Source organism: Diadema setosum, chromosome 3 (genome assembly GCF_964275005.1).
Source record: "Diadema setosum chromosome 3, eeDiaSeto1, whole genome shotgun sequence".
Lineage (NCBI taxonomy): Eukaryota > Metazoa > Echinodermata > Echinoidea > Diadematoida > Diadematidae > Diadema > Diadema setosum.
In genome coordinates, this window is record NC_092687.1 from 10,446,373 (window position 1) to 10,465,280 (window position 18,908).

At 40.8% G+C, this 18,908-nt stretch overlaps 1 protein-coding gene across 1 annotated transcript in view; it reads left to right on the forward strand.

Annotated features, from left to right (window-relative positions):
• Window positions 1-14,281, forward strand: part of LOC140246537 (uncharacterized) — a 102,805-nt gene extending 88,524 nt beyond the window's left edge. The window contains exons 38-46 of the mRNA XM_072325880.1: window positions 154-225; window positions 1,159-1,421; window positions 2,522-2,646; window positions 3,874-3,993; window positions 4,820-4,947; window positions 6,098-6,180; window positions 6,393-6,483; window positions 7,023-7,163; window positions 8,390-14,281. Coding sequence (XP_072181981.1) covers window positions 154-225; window positions 1,159-1,421; window positions 2,522-2,646; window positions 3,874-3,993; window positions 4,820-4,947; window positions 6,098-6,180; window positions 6,393-6,483; window positions 7,023-7,163; window positions 8,390-8,677 — 1,311 coding nt within the window. The 3' untranslated portion in view covers window positions 8,678-14,281. The remainder of the gene's footprint in view (window positions 1-153; window positions 226-1,158; window positions 1,422-2,521; window positions 2,647-3,873; window positions 3,994-4,819; window positions 4,948-6,097; window positions 6,181-6,392; window positions 6,484-7,022; window positions 7,164-8,389) is intronic.
• The last annotated feature ends 4,627 nt before the right edge of the window (window positions 14,282-18,908 follow it).

An 18,908-nucleotide genomic window follows, 5' to 3' on the forward strand; every position in this document is an offset into this window, starting at 1 on the left:
TAGTCAGGCCCCTTACTGTACGTTTGATTTTCTGACTTATGACTGTATGATAGCTTCTTTTCTGCAACAAAAGGCCCTGGTTTCATACTCAGCAAGGGGAGTTTTATGAATTCAACGTTGATTTCTTCTTCTTTTTTTGTGCTCCCATTTCAGGCCTTCTACCAAGTAAAGAGCATGCCTTTCCTTCTCTTCAGCTACCTGTGTGAGTGTGTCTTCATCTTTGAGGTGAGTCCCCGCCCCTTGGAAGTGCATTTTAGTACAGGGGAATGGTTGTGCTTCATACAACACTAGAAGGGAATTATTGCTTCCTGATTGGTCGATTGCTCGTCACATGACATTTACTTTATGAGTGGAATTGCATGATTTGCTGTCGATGTGTTTTAGGCTTTTCATCAAACTAGAGTTTTCCCGTTTGCTATACCCTGAAAATTGGACGCTGTACCGTGGGTCTTGGCGTGGACGACACCCATTAACGGACTGATTTTGCTACAACACGCGTTTTCCGTAGACACTAGCCCGAGTATACTCAGGATTCGTCCTCAATGGGTTAAATTCTGAGATGTTATATATTACAAATAACGAATGTTAATTTTTTCTTTTTATTGCTTCTTTCTCGGTGTACCAATAGAATGTGCAACAAAAGAAACAATCAGGGTATAAATGTACACAGCAACCAATCATGCAATGATTGCTCTGAAGTGCACACCAATACATGGGTGTGTACCTAGTTGAGTTGAATTTCATTTCCATGTTAGCTGAACAGTATTACGATATACAATACAGCAAAACCTAGTTTTAACGAACTTCTTGGGACCACTGAAGTTTCCCATTACAGCAGGTTTTCTCGTTATATCAGGGATAAAACAAAACAATATAAAGGAATGGGACCTACAAAATAACCTCATTACAGCAGGTTTCTTGTTATATAAGGGATAAAAACAAAATGATATCTAAGGAATGGGACCTACAGAATAACCTCGTTACAGCAGGTTTCTTGTTATATAAGGGATAAAAACAAAATGATATCTAAGGAATGGGACCTCAAAAATCATCTTGTTACAGTCAGGTATCTCACTACATTCGATCTTTTCTTAATGAGGTTCCACTGTACATCTTCTTATCATCCCACAAATCGCTCGGCCGTTCGTTGGCCGGCAGATCTACATCAAGTTCCACGTGAGCTGCGCCGACGAGTACGGGGCGCTGGAGAAGGACTTTGGCAAGATCTACAACTCGTACCTGCGCAAGTGGAGCGGCTTCCTCCAGGACGTCGTCCCTACTATCCCCATAGAGCTGCTGGCCTTCTGCTTCCATCCCAGCATCCGCTTCCCCGTGCTCTCCTTCCTCCGTTTCCGCCAGCTCCTCCGCCTCGTCCGCGTCTCCCAGTTCTTCGACCGGTGGGAGCGGGAGCTCAACATCAAGTGAGTTCTCGTCTTCCAGCTCTCCCGATAAGCTGACATGAAAAATAGCATGCAACTTAACTCGTTAACTTAACAACGTAACAACGTTGTCTCACTAAATAGACTTGCACGGAGGGTGGGTGTTAGATATAATAATGATGCATTTTCACTTCTCAGCATCAGGTGAGTTTTCGTTTCAAGCTCACCCGAGCCACCATAAAAATATGCAGTTTGACCTGCATTGACCCACTAAACAGAGTTGTGTGGAGGTCAGGTGTCAGATATTTTAGTGGCGAATTTTCATTTTAAGCTCACCTGAGCCCCCATAAAAATATGCAACTTGACCTGCATTGACCTAGTATATAGAGTTGCATGTAGGATGGATATCACATATGCCAGTGGTGAGCTTTCATTTTTAGCTCCCCTGAGCCGACATGAAAATATGCAGCTTGACGCGCATTGGCACACTATTCATAAAGTTGCTTGGAGAGCGGGTATTAGACACTCCATCCACCTGCTGCCTACCCCAGAACATGGGACACCGGCAGCAGATGTAAAGTAAACTGCAAAAATTAGGATCAAGTTGAGTCAAGTCAACAGCCAAAGGCTCAAGTGGGCTATTGTGATCATTCATCACTGTGTCAAACTTAAAGCTGTTTACATTTCCAACTCCTTTTGTGGGGGGGGGGGGGGGATGGGCATGATGAAAAGTGCATTTTCAGACTGTATTGGAGGGCTGATGTAATATCTTACAATAGTGTATGTTGTATAAGACTTTTTGTTCTAATGGTCACTATCATTTCTCTTTAGACTTTTTGGTTTTCTCCACAACCGTAGAGTCCATACATCTGACAAATTTTCTAAGATAAAAAAAAAAAGAATCGTATGTGCTGCACAATTAAAATGTGCCAAACAGCAAAATTATATCAAGATAGAAGAAAAAATGTATTTCAGGCTTCAATTCAGTAAAAGTTTCAGAAAAATCGGAGAATGATAAAAGAAGGAATACCTCTATCTGTCTTTTTGTCACTTTATCTCTCTGTCTGTTTTTTCTTTCTGTCTCTTTCTGTTTTTCTGTGACTGTCTACCTATCTTTCTCTCCCTCTCTTCTGTCTCCATAGTATCCTGATGGTGCGCCTGACCAAGTTCTTTGTGCTACTTCTCATCATCATTCACCTGTTTGCCAGCATCTGGTACACCATTGCCTGCCCCCTCGGCAAGTGCAAAGAGGGGTCGTGGGCTACCGGTAAGTCGCTTGCCCCATCCAGTAGCTACAGTGTAATTAACCCCTTATCAAACTCCCTGAGATGCCTTGTTTGTTTGTTCACCCGCTGAGGTACATACTGACTTTTCTTGAACACGCATTTCCCGTAAACACCTGCCCGAGTATACTCGGGACTAGTCTTCAGTCGGCTAAGAATCAACATCCCTTCTTTTTTTTGGGGGGGGGGGGGGGAGGGGTCCCCAACATCCAGGGGAAGCATTTCATGAAGTGTTTTGTCAGATTTTTTTTTTTTTAATGACAAACTGTTATACGTTGTAAGCTACTGAAATCCTTACATCTGATTGGCTGAGTGCAAATTTGTCCGACAAATATGTCAGACAAAACGCCTCATGAGATGCCCCCCTGGGGGGCATTTCATGAAGAAACTTGTCGGATAAAATGTCCGACAAGTCAATTATATCCGACAAGTTCAGAGAAATCAGCCAATCAGACTAAAAAATTTCTCAAAACTTGTCGGATGTAATTGACTTGTCAGATATTTTATCTGACAAGTTCCTTCATGAAGTGCCCCCCAGGTCTACATTGAGTGAAAGAAGTGTAGCTGAATGCTCATGGAAAATTTGAAGATGATTTAGCATTCATTACGTGGCATTCAGTAATCCATCCAAACTTAACCTAGTTGTGAAGTTTGCAAGCCCAGTTAGGTGTAGTATTGTGCCTCAGTCCAACGGGAATGCTATGGTGACACAATCAACAAGGATTTTACAAGGTGATTGGGGAGTCACTGCTCATTGTCAGTTAGTTTCCAGACATCTTTGCCAAGTGCCAGACAACCACAATAAGAGTAAATTGGAATTACAACATTCAGACATTGTGTCTTAAAGATCCAGTAGCATGGGGATTCATGGGTGACCCAATTTATTCGCTGCCCACTGGAGTACATTTGAAAACCACCTAGCACTAGTCAGCGAATATGTGTATCGAAGCGTACGCGCATTGGTAACAGTCGACTGGGACAGTCGACTCCAGTCGACATTTTTCTGCTGCATGTATGCTTTATACACACAGATCAGTGATAAAGCTGAAAACAATTTGTTACGGGGAGTCCAGAATTTATCTGAGGTGGGCCAGCCTTCCTGCACCATGGTATCCCCATGCTACCAGATCTTGAAATGCCCCTCCCTATTTTCGGTGGAGCAATGCACTGCGATGGTGCTCTAACTTTTAACATCGCTTTCCGCCCCTCAGATTACACCGGGACAGAGCCGCACATTTTCCACCGCTACTGCGACACCATCTACTGGGCCGTCGCGACTCTCACCTCTACAGGCTACGGAGATATTCATGCCAACAGCGTCCCCGAGCTTGGTAAAGCAACGTTGCGGCACATTTCAAGAAGGGGAAAAAACACTATGTCTTGCCATAGGTTTAAGCCTCCCATTGTAGTATTGGTGCTAAAGGGCTTCGCTCTATCATTCATTGCGCCACAGATTCTTCATATTTCTGAACAAAAGACTGACAAAAAAAAAAAAAAAAATATGTATAAATTTTGTCTATTATGTCATAGAATTGCTCTGAATTTTGCTCCAAAGTCACATATTAATCACATGTGATTTTTCAGTATTGACAGTGTGTCATTCAGAAAGAATGTACTTTGAGAAGATGTTTGCTGTAAATTTTGAAAACAAGGCGTGTTAGATAAACTGTCAAAGGCAGTGTCTGTAGTTTCATGTTTTTGGGGGTTATTTATTTTTTCCTTAAAGGTCCAGTTTACCTTTGGGAGCAGTGATTTCAAAAATGTTCAAGATATCACATTTGATGCATATGTGTAGGTCTGTTGTATCATAAAACATCCTACCATATGAAATATTTGCAATAAAACCTAAAATGTAAGGAGATATCAGGGTTTTTCTCAGTAAACCGTAACTGTATACGGTTTAGTCTGGAAACATTTTTATTATAACTATTGTTCACATTTTGTGTATTTAACAACACTTAACATTGATTATATGGATTCAAATTTTGACAGTGGTTGTTTCTATCCCTAACTCACATTTTAGAAATATTTTAAAGCACTAATGCTTTCATCTGCAAATGGTAAATTATGCCTTTAATGGTCTGTGGGCATGATTGTGATAAAATCATGATGTGATTTCTTTCTGCATGCTTTCCCCCCCATGAAATGTCCCTGCAGCTTTTGCCAGTGTGGTGATGGTGTTTGGAAAGCTACTCTTTGGTTGGGTGCTCGGAAACATTGCCTCCACTCTGGCCAACGAGGAATCGGGGCGTGTCAGCTATGAGGAGAGACTGGCAGCTGTCAAGGTATGACACTCTTGTTCTCCCTTCCCCTCCATGCCAAACCCCTCCCCCCTCTATTCGTGTCCAAACTCCTATGCCCAAACCCCTTTCCTCCATTCATGCCTAAACTTCTCCTCCTCCTCCTCCTTTCATGCCCAAACCCCTCCCCCTCCTTACATGCCCAAACCCCTCCCCCTCATTCCATGCCCAAACTCTTATACCCTCCTTCCATGCCCAAACCCCTGCCCCTCCTTTCATGCCCAAGCCCCTCCCCTTCATACCCAAACTCTTACCCTCCTTCCATGCCCAAACCCCTCCCCTTCCTTTCTTACCCAAACCCCTCCCCTTCCTTTCACATCCAAACTCTTATACTCCTTTCATGCTCAAGCCCCTGCCCCTCCTTTCATGCCCAAACCCTCCCCTTCCTTTCATACCCAAACTCTTACCCTCCTTCCATGCCAATTCCCTCCCCCTTCTTTCATGCCCAAACCCTTCCCTTCTTTCCATCCTCAAACCACTCTCCTTTCTTTTATGTCTTAACCCTTCTCCTCTGGTCATGCCTAAACTCCTCCCCTCCTTCCATGCCCAAGCCCTCCCTGTTCCTTTCCCAGCCTTTCCCCCCCCCCCCCCTCCTTCCCTATCCATTAATCCCCACTCTCTCCCCTCTTAACATTTCCTAAACCTCCCATCCTTCCATACCCAAACTTTTCCCGTCCTTCCATGCCCAAACCACTCGCCTTCTTTCATGCCCAAACTCCTCCCCCCCCCCCCCCCCCCCACCCTCTCCTCATTCCATACGCACCTCCCTGCCTACAGCCAGCTTTCCATGCTGGGTCTAGGGCAATTACCCCCTGGGCAATTACCCCAGACCCTTCCCATGGCCCTAATCCTAATCCTAATCCTGAACCTAATCCTAACCCTAAACCAAACTCCTAACCCTAAACCTAACCCTAACCCTAATCTTTACTCTAACCTCACCACTAATCAGTATTTAGCTGGGGAGTAATTGCCCGGATACAGCCCATGCCCAACCGCTTCCACATGCCCAGCCCCCTCCTCTTCCAATGCCCACCTCCTCCACAAAATCAAGAATCAGTTTGGAGAGGATATGGAGAGAGAATTAAGTAAACTTGAAAAACATTAAAGATTTCTTTGTGTGTGTCTTTGTATCCAGGACCAAATGAAGGACATGAGGTTGAGCAGCAAGCTCCGCAACCGAGTCATCAGCTACTTTGACTACCTGTGGGTCCGCAACAAGTGAGTGCTAGCCCTACTGCTAACCACTGGCACAACTTTTAGCCTGGTTTAATGCGAGATCAAGCCTTACCCTGACCATTGGCACTGTTTTTAGCCTGGTTTAGACCAAGCCTTACCATTAACTACAAGTACTATTTTTGCCTGGTTTAAAGACGTAGGCACCGTTTTGATAAAAGTTAATATTTTTTTTTTTCCATTTCCCATCTTTACAGGGGTGTTGACCAAAGCACTCTGTTCCGAGATGCCCCTTTCTGCCTTCAGACGGACATTGGACTGGATGTGTGTCATGGTCACGTCAAGAAGGTATTTAAACTTAACCCTCGTTGTGTCCAAGCACTTTGTTTTATAACCTGCCAAGTCTTTTTGTCACCGTTAAGTAATCCATCCAAACTTGACCTAGTTGTAAAATTAGCAAGCCCACTCGGGTGTAGCAGTGTGCCTCAGTCCAACAGATAGGCCATGGTGACATGTACTGTAAGTGCAGAAGAGTTGTTTGTTCTCACTCCAGCTTCACTGGAAATAACATATACCTGACAATGAGAATATAAGAAAATCAAAAGTGGTACCTGCTCCACCCATGGATGATAAGTATTAAAATATATAATTATGAAAACATAGTCTTGCTCTTAGATGGCTAAAAGGGACTTCTTACGATGTACATTATGAAGAGGGTGATGTTGATCATCAAAAGCTGAGCAAATTTTCAAAAGTCAACTCGATTAAAACAGAAAACTTGCAAAAGAGGCAAAAGAGATTGACAAAAGTAATCTGCAAGCCTATATGGGTTTTCTTCTTTTTATTTTCGTCTTTTTTTTTTTCCTGTCACCTTTGCTGCGCTCAAGGTGCCCTTGTTCAAGGAAGCAGAGGAGGCGTTCCACCGCGCACTGTCCCTCATGTTAAAACCTGTCCTCTTTATGCCAAACGACTTCATCGTCAGGCAGGGGGACGTGGGGGACGAGATGTACTTCATTACTCGGGGAACGGTGAGTCACCTTGTGGACATTTTAGCGAAGAATCGATGATAATGATTATGGTGATGATGGTGATGATGGTGATGATGGTGATGATGATGGTGATGATGATGATGATGTTGGTGATTGAAGATGATGATTGATGATGATAATGATTGATGAATAAGGCAGTGATGATGATGATTATGATGACTGCTGATTGTGATGATGGTGATGATTATGAAGACGATGATGAAGAAGGTGATGATGATGATGATGATGATGATGATTGCTGATGATGATGGTGATGATGATGATGACTATGATGATGATAGTAGTTAAAGGAGACCTCCAGATGATTTTCAGACTTTTACGTATGAACAACTATAAATTGCTAACTCTGGGTGCAAATCACCGTGAAAAAGGATGATGACATAGCAGCCTCACTAGAAGAATGCGTGAGTAGGGGCTCACGGAAGAAGAAAAAAAAAAGAAGACAGCATGCTTTAATAAGTTCTACACAGGTGAACTTGTTAATCATGCGGTATTGTAATGGTGCTTCATTTCTGAAATATGTGAGGCTTCTATATCATCATATTTGTTCAGAGTAATTTGTTTTGGGTTTTTCAGAGTAATGTTTCTCTGCTCAAGGACCACAATAAATTCCACAAATCTACACATGGAGCTGTTGATTTATGTACTCCATCATGTGAAATTATGAAAATTGTCTGGAATGCCCCTTTAAAGCAAGAATTACTACTGCCAGTACTACTTCTATTTCTACTACTACTGCTGCTACATTGTACTTCTATTTATACTACTTTTGCTAACTCTGATTGACTGATTAAAAATACTGTTACTTCTATCAATTCCGTTATTTGTGTAATACGTCACTGCATGTACAAGTGTAGATTGTTGTTAAAGGCATTTTGTTTTCTTTTCTGAAAACTGTTGTTACTGGCTTATAGTACTATTTGTGGGGTAGAGTTTTGGAAACGAAATGTGCCGACTGATCATTGGGAAGCAAAGTGTTCTAAGAATCCAAGAAATACGTAGATTAGAGAAGGGTAGTCTAACAACGTTCTCTTACTTTCATAGTGACTGATCGTACATTGTGTTTTGGAAATGTCAAAGTCAACTTGGCGTGGGAGAGATGAACTCAAATAATGCAAAGTGAGAGAGAGAAATAAAAGGATAAAGAAGAAATTAATGATGATAATCTTCTCCATTTTTTGTTTTGTTTCATTTTTTTTTTTCAGGTGGAGGAGCTGGAAGTGAACAGTCAGTCTCGCGTGGCAGCCATTCTGGAGAGCGGCGACTTCTTTGACGACATCAACCTCATCTACGACGTGCCGCGGCGGACGTCGTTCCGCGCCCGCACCCACGTGGACGTCCAGTCCCTGTCCGTGCGCGACCTCAAGATGGTCCTGGAGCAGTACCCGACCGTGGAGGCCCAGATCCGCGGCATCGGCAAGGAGGTCTACGGGGAGTACGCTGCCAGCGTCAACGCGCAGGAACACTTCCCCTTCAAGCAGACGGACGTCTAATCCCACGCCCCCTTTCTTCCCCCTACCCTAACCCTCCTCCTGAATCTTAATCCATCTAACCAACACGTGCTGTACACCCAAAGTATTATCAAAAGAAATAATATACAAAAAAAATATAAAAAAAAACTTTGAAAGTGTGTAGAAAATTGATTGAAGGGGTGCGTGAGGAGTGAGGAAATAAAATGAAAAATAAAAAAAAAAATGATTATTGAGATGATTAAAGAATTACTGGAAAAGCCGTCTGTGGCCTATATCCATTGTGTTCATGTAGATGTTTGTGTATTATGCAACCTTGTGCGCTTTGTCTCAGAAGCTGCAGGCATGAAGATCATTCAGCTCAGATATGTTTTGTAAGTCTTGGTATAACCAATGACTGCAAACATCTCCGATATTACTTAGGGAAGACAAAATGTACTCAAAGTCGAGGCAGGTGTATTTTAACTGTCGAGTGAATTTTTAACTGTACGATATGATATTCACAGTTCTTATAGAGGCTTTGAAAGTGTGTAATTCCTGATAATGTGTGTAGACGTGCCAAATCTTTTTCTTTTTCCTATAATGCCTCAAACCCATCAGTGCTTGAGTTTGTTTGTTTATTCTATTAAACACTTCTTGACATATATTTGGCCTCGGAACTTGTGTCAGAGGAGTTTTGTGTGAAGTTTGTCTTTGAGTTTTCCCACAGTCTCATGTGCAATGAAACTAGGAAATGTCTGCCAGGTGGGAGCCAAAAATAAGTAACTTTCTCAGTGGTACATTTATGGCAGTAATGACCTTCTGGTACTAAGCTTGATGCTGAGTTGGTGAAGTACACTCAGGATATCAGCAGTGATGGTGGATGTGGGGAAATATGAAAAAATAGAAATGTGTCTCTATGATTACAACAAGGTCACATTGGTTGCCTTGTAAAAGTAAAAAATAAAACAAAAATAAAAGATGACTCAGATGCAGAAAGGAGCTATATGCTTGCTAGGGTTTGTTTTGGAGTTGAGTCCCTTGATGCCCTTAGGCTGAGCAAGGTCCTGGATCTGGTGAATGCATCGAGGTAATGTTCAGAAAGGGGACATAATGTACATTTGTAAGAGGTTGGAGTGGTTTTGAGGGCTGTTATGTCTCTAACTGTCCATAGGGAGGGAATTTGAGGTCTGGTTCTGTGCATCCAGCCCAGTGGAGAACAATTGCTGTAGTCCCATAGGTTCCAAATTGTGTCTGTTTCATCACTTGGTGCAGTCTACTCAATCCAGCGCTTATCTTCATTGCAAATTATGCAAAGGGGCTCTGACTGACCATTCAGCATTCAGATCCAGGACATAACCAATGCGGATTAGAAGCCCGATTCATTGCTTGATAAGAATCCACTGGGTTTGAGGAAGTGTGCATACCCAAAGTAGATATCACAGCTAAGTAAATACCTGTACAATATATCTTATTTATCATAGTGTGTGTCATTGTGTACATAGGTATAAGATTTCTCATTATGTTCTCTCTCCCTCTCTCTCTCTTTATCTCTTTCTGTCTTTCAAGCTGATGGTACTCTTTCTTAGAAATTTATTTATGTTCTAGGCTGGTTTGACGATGAAATTACATTTTGTAATGTTCACTGTTAGTATAATTATCTGATTTTATGCCTGTTAATTTGCGGGGTTTTTCAGTTAATTGTTTCATGTTTACCCATGAGCATGAGCTTCTAACATGGGAAGCTAGAGAGGATGGGTTAGGAATGACCTTGCAATAGCTCTCATGTAATGATCCAAGTAAAAGGTCTGATATATTTCGATCTTGAGGCTTTTGGTACTAGGAGCTTAGACTCTGCCCACATAGATACTGTTCCCTGAAATCTGCTTAAAAATTGTCTCCTATTGTTGATCGTCGCAGCGTCGGTAGAATTACGTTTGCCTTCCTCTGGTTTCCGGTCTTTTCCCGGCCGCTCATAAACACCGCCCTCTCTTGTCTAAATGTTAAATAACAGCAATAACATGATCGTTTGATTTGGTTCTCTGTTGTGTGTTCATTCATCTATTTACTTCGTACTATTATATTACTATGTATAGCAAATTGTACAGTTCATCTTAAAAGTACTCTTGTGGATTTAATCCTGTATGCCAAGTTGTACATAGTCCGAGAGAGAGGATAGAGAAAAAAAAAATGTTCAAAGGTTCTCTACTTTTTAGTAAACTGTAGTTATGACTATGATGTATAGATTGCATGCAATGTAGGTGCTGATTGAGAAAAAAAAATGACGACTACAAAGAACAGTTTTGTTAATTCCTATTTACTGTTTAATCTAGTGAAAGTTAATATGTAAGCATACCATCAAATTTAGTACCAGTTTTAAGATAGCATGCAAGAATGGACGAAAGCAGTGTTTAGGATTTCAAATTATGGGTGAGACTTTGATACTGTACTTCCTTCATGGGAGTGACCAGAAGGGATGGCGGAATTCTTTCAGGAAATGAGTTTTTGGTCCGTTCTGACCGAGTTCACACTGCCTGGAGAGGGTAGGTTTACCCCTTTCTGTGTCTGCCTCACACACAAAGGCAGCAGGAAAACTCGGCCGCAGTTGTTGCTGCCAGATTTGCGGAAAGTATATCGCAGCCATCTGCGAAAGCTTCGTAACGTCACCTTCCATGCCTTGACGGGAGTATCTGCGGTAGAATATTGCGAGATTTGGGTTTTTTGTTTTTTTAATGACAGTTTTTTGATTGACCTGCATTGACTTGCAGTTTATCATTTTTTGGTCTGAAGTAGGAGTGACGTATAAAAATACATGAAAAAAAAAGCAATATAGGCTAAGGAAAGGATGGGAAGATGAGCACTACATTGTATTAACGCTTTTCTTTCCCAGGCAAGATGGTGTGAATGAGTGGATTCTGAATTTACCTTTGAAGTGGACAGGGGCTGCGTACAAAATCACTCCCCACAATGTCCCGTTTGATTTTTGTTTCAGCTCTCGCAGCTCCAATGTCAGCGCTGTGGTGTGGATTTTTCACTGCCGTGTGTCCTCTTTAGCAATGTGGAGCACATAATATGATCATATTACGGATATGAGGTAGGAGATGCTTAACAGTCTCTCTCCCAGACTATCTTGCGTGCTTTCATCCAGTAGCCATGAAAAAATGTCATCAAAACAAACAAGAAAAGAGTTGTAAGCCTCATTTGTAGCCTAGCATTCCCTAACCCCTCTATGCATTGTTGATATTCAGTGCATACTTACAGTGTAGTAGTATTGCTCTCTGTTATGTAAATTTGAATATTGTCAAAACAGGGTCTCAGTATTCTAGACTAGGCGCAGCTCATGCGTCTCCGCCCTTTTCTATATGTAGGTAGCGCTTCTAGTGATGTGTGAATTCATTACTGACCTTTTTATTGTGTATATACTGTACAAAACATAAATAAACATGGTTATCATACATCATTTGTTATAAGCTTACCAAGAGAGTACAAAGACGAGGCATTGGTCAATGTATGGAAATTCCAAATGTGTTTTCAATATATATGCAAACAATTTATTATTCGTTCGGTACTATATCTACTCTTAGTCAAATACAAACAGATTAGGATTTGTAGAAACAGAGGCATATGGTAGGAAATCAAAATAGCTGCAAACACGGTATATATTTCAATCAGTGTAAACATGGCTAGAATTGTAGCAAGCAAGGTACTCGGCCATACTGCTTGAATGCATAAACTACAGTGTGGCTGCTAATGTGACAAGAAAGGTGTACAAAGAAAAATTGTTTCTCCAGGGCTTTAGCAGGGTGCGTCGTGATTTTCAATAGCTGAACAGCACCAGGCAATGTCTATGCCTGGTTGTTGAGTGACACTCTGGGATTCAAATTTTCTGTGAGCATCAGAACAATGTTTCTGTTCCCTTTGAGAGGGTTGAGTGCAGTAGGCATGGTCTGGTTGTTCTGAATCCGACTCGGATCAGCAACGTATGCTTTCCAGAGTGTGCTGACCTGCCTCTGGCAAACACGTCCAGCTTCCCAACTGTGGCATTTGACCGAGAATCTTAAGATAGGAGAACTACGATGAAGTGAAATGAACCTTTGAACGCGACAGCAAGTAGGCTCAAAATCAGACTACCTTGGCAAAGGATTGCAGTTAGTGTAGGTTTGGTTAGTACATGGGCTACACTTGGTATTCTCTGACATGTTCTTGCCAGTGGTCGCCAGGGCTATTGAAATCTCTCTCCACTGACATCTGTTTGACCTATACATTGTATCTAATATTCAGCATCGATACTTAATAATCAGGTAAAACCAGGTAATGGGGATATTCAAAGGCAGTACTCCCAAAGTACCATAAAAACCACATCGTGTCAGAGTAAATAATGAGAACAAATTATATTTCTATCTCAATTCTGGCCAAAGGTGACAAGTGACAAGGCATCTGAGCATGAGTTATCAATGTACCTCGGATATACACGTACACATGTAACGTAGCATAATTCCACCCAGTTGGTCAAGTTTGGAGCAGAAACGCTTCCCCTACCAAGAGACAGAAGTTGATACCTCACAAGCGCACTGACGTCATTGAAAATGACAGACCAGTGAACTATTGTAACATTGTTGTCATCAGTTATGAGAGCGATACGCTTGTCACTTTGTCTCCTTCATCAAGGTAAAGCAGTTATGATGTTCAGCTTTTCTGAAAGAGAGTTTCCCTCCTTATGTCATCTTTCGTGTCTTTCACATCTTCCTGATTTACCACTCTATTATTCGTACTGTGGTGGCTTGCCACTTCAAGTCTAACATCAGCTGGGTAAAGAATAATTGGGTAAAGTACAACTGGGTAAACAATAAATATTCGCCACGTGAAATTGCTGGGACGTCATTTCCAGTGCAAATCGAAAAATACAACTCGGCTAGAGGACCACTTCCCTACAGTCAACCTCACCTTGGTCTAATCTGAAAGGGACCGAAGATAGTCCTTCGACTTTATACGTGACTTTCTAAAGTAGAGTTAACACTTGTCTATATCCATTCAGAGTACACATAATAATGTTTCTTCAACTTCAAGGGGGTTTTGTGACGTGGACGACGTCGACTGATAATATGGGAGGTTGTACCGCCCTGTCGCCGCTGCACATGGTTTTTGGAGAAGAGTGTAATTGCACAGAATGGCAGGTGTGCTGGAGCAGAAAGAGACTTGATACTGTCGGCTCAGCACATTAAACCTGGACCGTCGGGTTGTTGCATTATGCAAGGTGGAACGCTGTCAATTCGTACAAAGAAAACGCCATCAGATCTAGACCATTTGTAGTGTAGTTAGAAAATTTGGTAACAGTCAACAGAGTGCTTAATTAGTACATTAACCTACTCAGTGTGAGTTGTATCTTCTAGAGTTCCTTCTTTAACCAATCTATATTGTTACATTTAATAGTCATGTATTTTTTTCTCTCTTTCATTTTTCGTTTGTTTGAATGCATATGGATTAGCTGTTAAAACTCTCCTTCGCAAAAAGGGAGTTTGGTCGGTGTCTTGCCGAATTTCTTTTAACTTAATTGATTTTGTTTATTGCCAAGCGCCAAAAATGATGTTCTCATGTTTGGTGGTTGTACTGTATTTTCACACTGCAATAAAGGTTTTCAGTGTGTTTTAACTGTGCATTCATTCCTGTGTTTTATTTCTGCGTAATCTTTCTTCAATGAAACACTCCTCCAATGTTCGGGTTGAATTGGATGGAGAGAGTAAATTAGTACAGAAAAATTCTATCCTTTGCAACTGATTGACAAATTGCCCCACATCGACGCAGTACCCGCTGCATGCTATAAAGATTAGAACCAACACTTGCTGTCGGGCGAAAGCTCGGTGGTCTAGTGGAGATGACGCCTGTCCGGTGATCAGGAGGTCGTAGGTTCGAATCCTGCTCGAGTATGTACACCCATGATTTTTTATCATGGCTACTACTAAAACACTGATCAATTCAGTGCTTATTTACGTCGATGTGGGGCAATTTGTCAATCAGTTGCAATGAAAACATCTCGACGGAAGAATTTCATGAATTTGCCCGGAAAATCTATCCTGTTGCTTTGTATGAAAACAAAAATAAAATCAGAAAAGGAGATAAGTGAATTTTTTGGGGGGGAAAATCAGATGGACAAAAAAAAAAAAAATATGAACTGACAGAGCTAAGAGCGTAAGACAATACTATGGCAACTTGGTAGGCATAATAGATATACAGTATGTCGCCCCCCCCCCCCCCAAAAAAAAAAATACAATCCACTTTTCGCATTGATAACACCCAATATGATTACACCGTCTAAATGCTACTGCAGGGTCTTAAAATATAACATCTTAGCTCTATTTTGCAGAAAACCCCATTCAGTTTGGTTACCTATAAAGCGGTCACAGAGAAATGTGGATTATAGTTTTAGTTGTAAAGCATGTCATGAATCTGATTCTTCCAGGTTTAGCACGTGGTTGCTCTTGGAAGTGCATATCAATGTGTAAACACAATAGACCGAACTTGGAGGGAATAGATTCCTGACATGCTTTACAAAATTCCTCATTTCTCTTTGACCACTGAAGCAAAGCGAATGGGGTTTTCTTTAAGATGTGGGCAATGAGTTATAGTTTCATACCCTGAAATTGTATGTATTTAGATTGATTCACCTTTTTTAAAGATGTCATTGCGGAGAGTCCCGTTGTAAGTTTTGTTTTGTTTTGTTTTTTGGTGTTTTTTTTTTTTGGGGGGGGGGGGGAGGGGGCATACGGTATAATACATGTACGTTCATTGTATCATATCCGGGCAATCACCCCAAGGGCAATTACCCCCGGCTAAATACTGGTTAGTAGTAAGGTTAGAGTAGAAATTAGGGTTAGGAGTTTGGGTTAGGGTTAGGATTAGGTTTAGGATTGGGATTAGGGCCAGGGGAATGGCCCTGGGTAATTGCCCAGAGGGGCAATTGCCCTAGACCCCATTATATGCCATGAACAGATCTGAAGATTCATTCATTCAATCATTCGTTCATTTATTTTTTCATCAAACAGAACATGTAAATACATTTTTTTTTCTCACATAAAACATAGTACATGTACATGATATATATGCCAACAATAATTACAAAATATGAAAAATGATATTTATGGATAAACAAATGATAGGGTGAAAAAAAGCACAAAACATTTTGAAGTTTAGAAAATGCAGGAGATGGGGAGGAATGCTGAAGAAGCAATGCTTGTAGGGTGCATTCCCCCCAAACATAGTGAAACAAAATATACATAGAATATCATTGATCTTTTACTTTTGTACACGAAATTTTGTAGATCTACATGAAACTTTTGTACACGAAAGATCTTTCTTTTCTTGTGATCTCACGAGAAAAATGAAAAAAATCTATATAAGACTTTTTTGTGTACAAACCCAATGGAGAGCAAACTGCTCAACATGTACACTCGTATGTCACACAAAGTTGTCAATTTGTCTGAATTACGTTCATACATGTAACTTAAAACAATTCCTGATTTTTATGTGTGTCAAAATTTCCCCCGAAATTTCACTTATCTATGTTTCTGATTACCGGACTTTCCCTTTGACGACACTCGTAGGCCTATGTATTTCTATCGTGCTTTGCGTTTATGAAATTTCCATCCTGAGATTATGTTGGTTTGTATGAAAACAGAAACATTGTTCTGTCTTCATACAAACCAACATTATCTGGACGGAATTTCCCTTTAAACACGAAGCACGATATAAATACATTATACATACAAGTGTCTTTAAAGGAAAAGTCAGGCCTGATTTCTGGGAACCGCGTTTTAAGACAGTTGCTGGGAAGGCCGATTTCACCTCGTTATATCCGTCCCTCTTTTTAAACAAACCGCGGCATGCACACACACACACACACACACACACACGCACTCATCACACCAGCTAAAATGATAATATAATAATAAAGAATCAGCGAAGGTATATTTTGAGACCGTTTTATCTCTGTTTCAAGTTTGTTATAACAAGGACCGCCAAATTCACCTCGTTAAAAGCGGTACCTCGATCCTCGTAAGAAATCTCGACATAACGGGTTTCCCAGTCAACCCTGCATTATGCTACTTTGTGTGAAAACAGAAAAGAAAGGTATAGATTAGTGAAAATATGGGAAAAATGATTTCGGACTCATGAGAAAATGTTAAAATTTTGTAAAGTTTAGAGACTAAGACAAGTTGGCAACTGAGTTGTTTGATCAGTGATTATTTTACTCTTTTTGATCTTGCTGCCGAGCAGCCGTTTGCCAAGGCCTCGTGGCTGAGGATTATATCTTACAATAGATTTGGCGCGACTGAAATGAGTCTAATCGTGAGGTCCTGCAGTCGGTGAACGCTTGACAGGCGATCGAGCTCTAGTGCAGAAAGCCGCTTTTCTTCATCACCATCATCATCATCATCATCTTCTTCTTCTTCTTCTTCTTCTTCTTCATCTTCTTCTTCTTCTTCTTCTTCATCTTCTTCTTCTTCTTCATCTTCTTCTCCTTTTTCACAATTTTCCGATGCGAATTCTCTACCAAAATGTCAGCTACAGTAGTCTCACAGTCAGTTGAGCAGTTCAAAGAGAGCCACAGAAGCCAACTAAGCAATGGCAGAGTGTTTTGTTTTATTATTATTATTTACTTGCACAATGAGCACTTATTATACACTCAAAATAGCACAAAGCACATTAATTGCATCCACTGTCAGAAACATCACACCACAGATCCTCATCCAAAACACAAACAGAATTAGAAGCCCCAGTAATCTATCGTTCCTGTGACGTCACCTTACATTAAATTTTAGTATCAGTGATGGATCCAGAGAGGGCGCACCGGGCGCGCACCCACTCTACTAGTATTTTTCGTTAGAACAATTAAAGAAATAGAAAGAAAAAAAAAATGTTGATTTTGTAAATGCGCCTCCCCTTTACGGAATTCCTGAATCCGCCCCCGAGTATGCAGCTTCTCTTAACTTATCTCTAAGGAGCAGTGGTTCCTCGCCACGATTTCGCAGAAGATGATATCCTTCACAATGAGTTCCTGTCTTTTCTCCATGCGAAGAGGACTTCTTTAACTCCACCAAACTCTCACGCCATTTGCGAACGCCTGTGTCGAGAATGAACGAAGCGCCAAAGAAGACATAGGTTGTGATTGGTTGACTGAGCCCAGATGGTATTACATATATATGTATGTATATATATATATATATATATATATATATATATATATATATATATATATATATATATCCACACAACTATGCAGAATTCATGATCTACTGTATACGCGTTGAAGCGATGAAGCCGGCAAAGAAAATAAGAACAAGAGCATTATCACCGAAAAGACCTCGCGGCTGCTCCATTCGCAATCAAGGAAAGCGAAAATTAGGGATGTTTTTGTTTGCAAAACAAGATAATGGAGCTTACCCTATACCACTATCATACAGAGTTCCCAATGTATCAGTATTTCCTCTCAGATTTTACAATTTACAGGTTTCAAAACATTTGTATCGTGGGCTCTCTTTTCTCAATGATCACTGATCTACTCACCTAATTTTCTACTTTCATACCGAGCAACATTATACTAGGCTGAACCTGCTCTTGAAAATCTGCCAGAGATTAAAGTGACTGTACAGTACTGGTTGAGGTAAGGATTTAGCTTTTAACGTTTTGCGAGATATTCAGAAACCACTCAATGAGATGTCAAAGAGCATGCAATTCTAAGGGGAATCAAAAGTTTATTTGACGAAAATCGGTTTTGAAATGACTGAGATATCCAAAAACAAGGTGAAACAAAAAGATCCTAATAAAAGGCGTGGCCTGTCGCCTTTTATTATTATTACTTTTTTGGATACCTCAGCCATTTGAAAACCAATTTTCATCAAATAAACGTTGAACCTTCTTAAAGTTACATGCTCTTTCATAATGATTATATTTCAAAAGAGGTTTCTCATTATCTCACTTAGGAATGTTATAAACCTGAATCTTCACCTCAACCAGTACTGTACAACTGTACAGTACCTTTATTGTGTGAAGCTTCCTTCCCCACTTTTTTTTTTTTTTTTTTTTTTTACAATTTGGTATCATTATACGTACAAACGCCTACTCACAATGAGAAAGAAGTCGAAATGTTTCCAGCGCTTCACCAGGAGTCCAGCCACCTTCACAAGAGCGAACTTATAGATCTGATACACGCGAACGTTATTAAAGACAGCGCTAATTAGGCAAAATTAATGGTGTTCTACACATGCGCGAGACAGCTGTG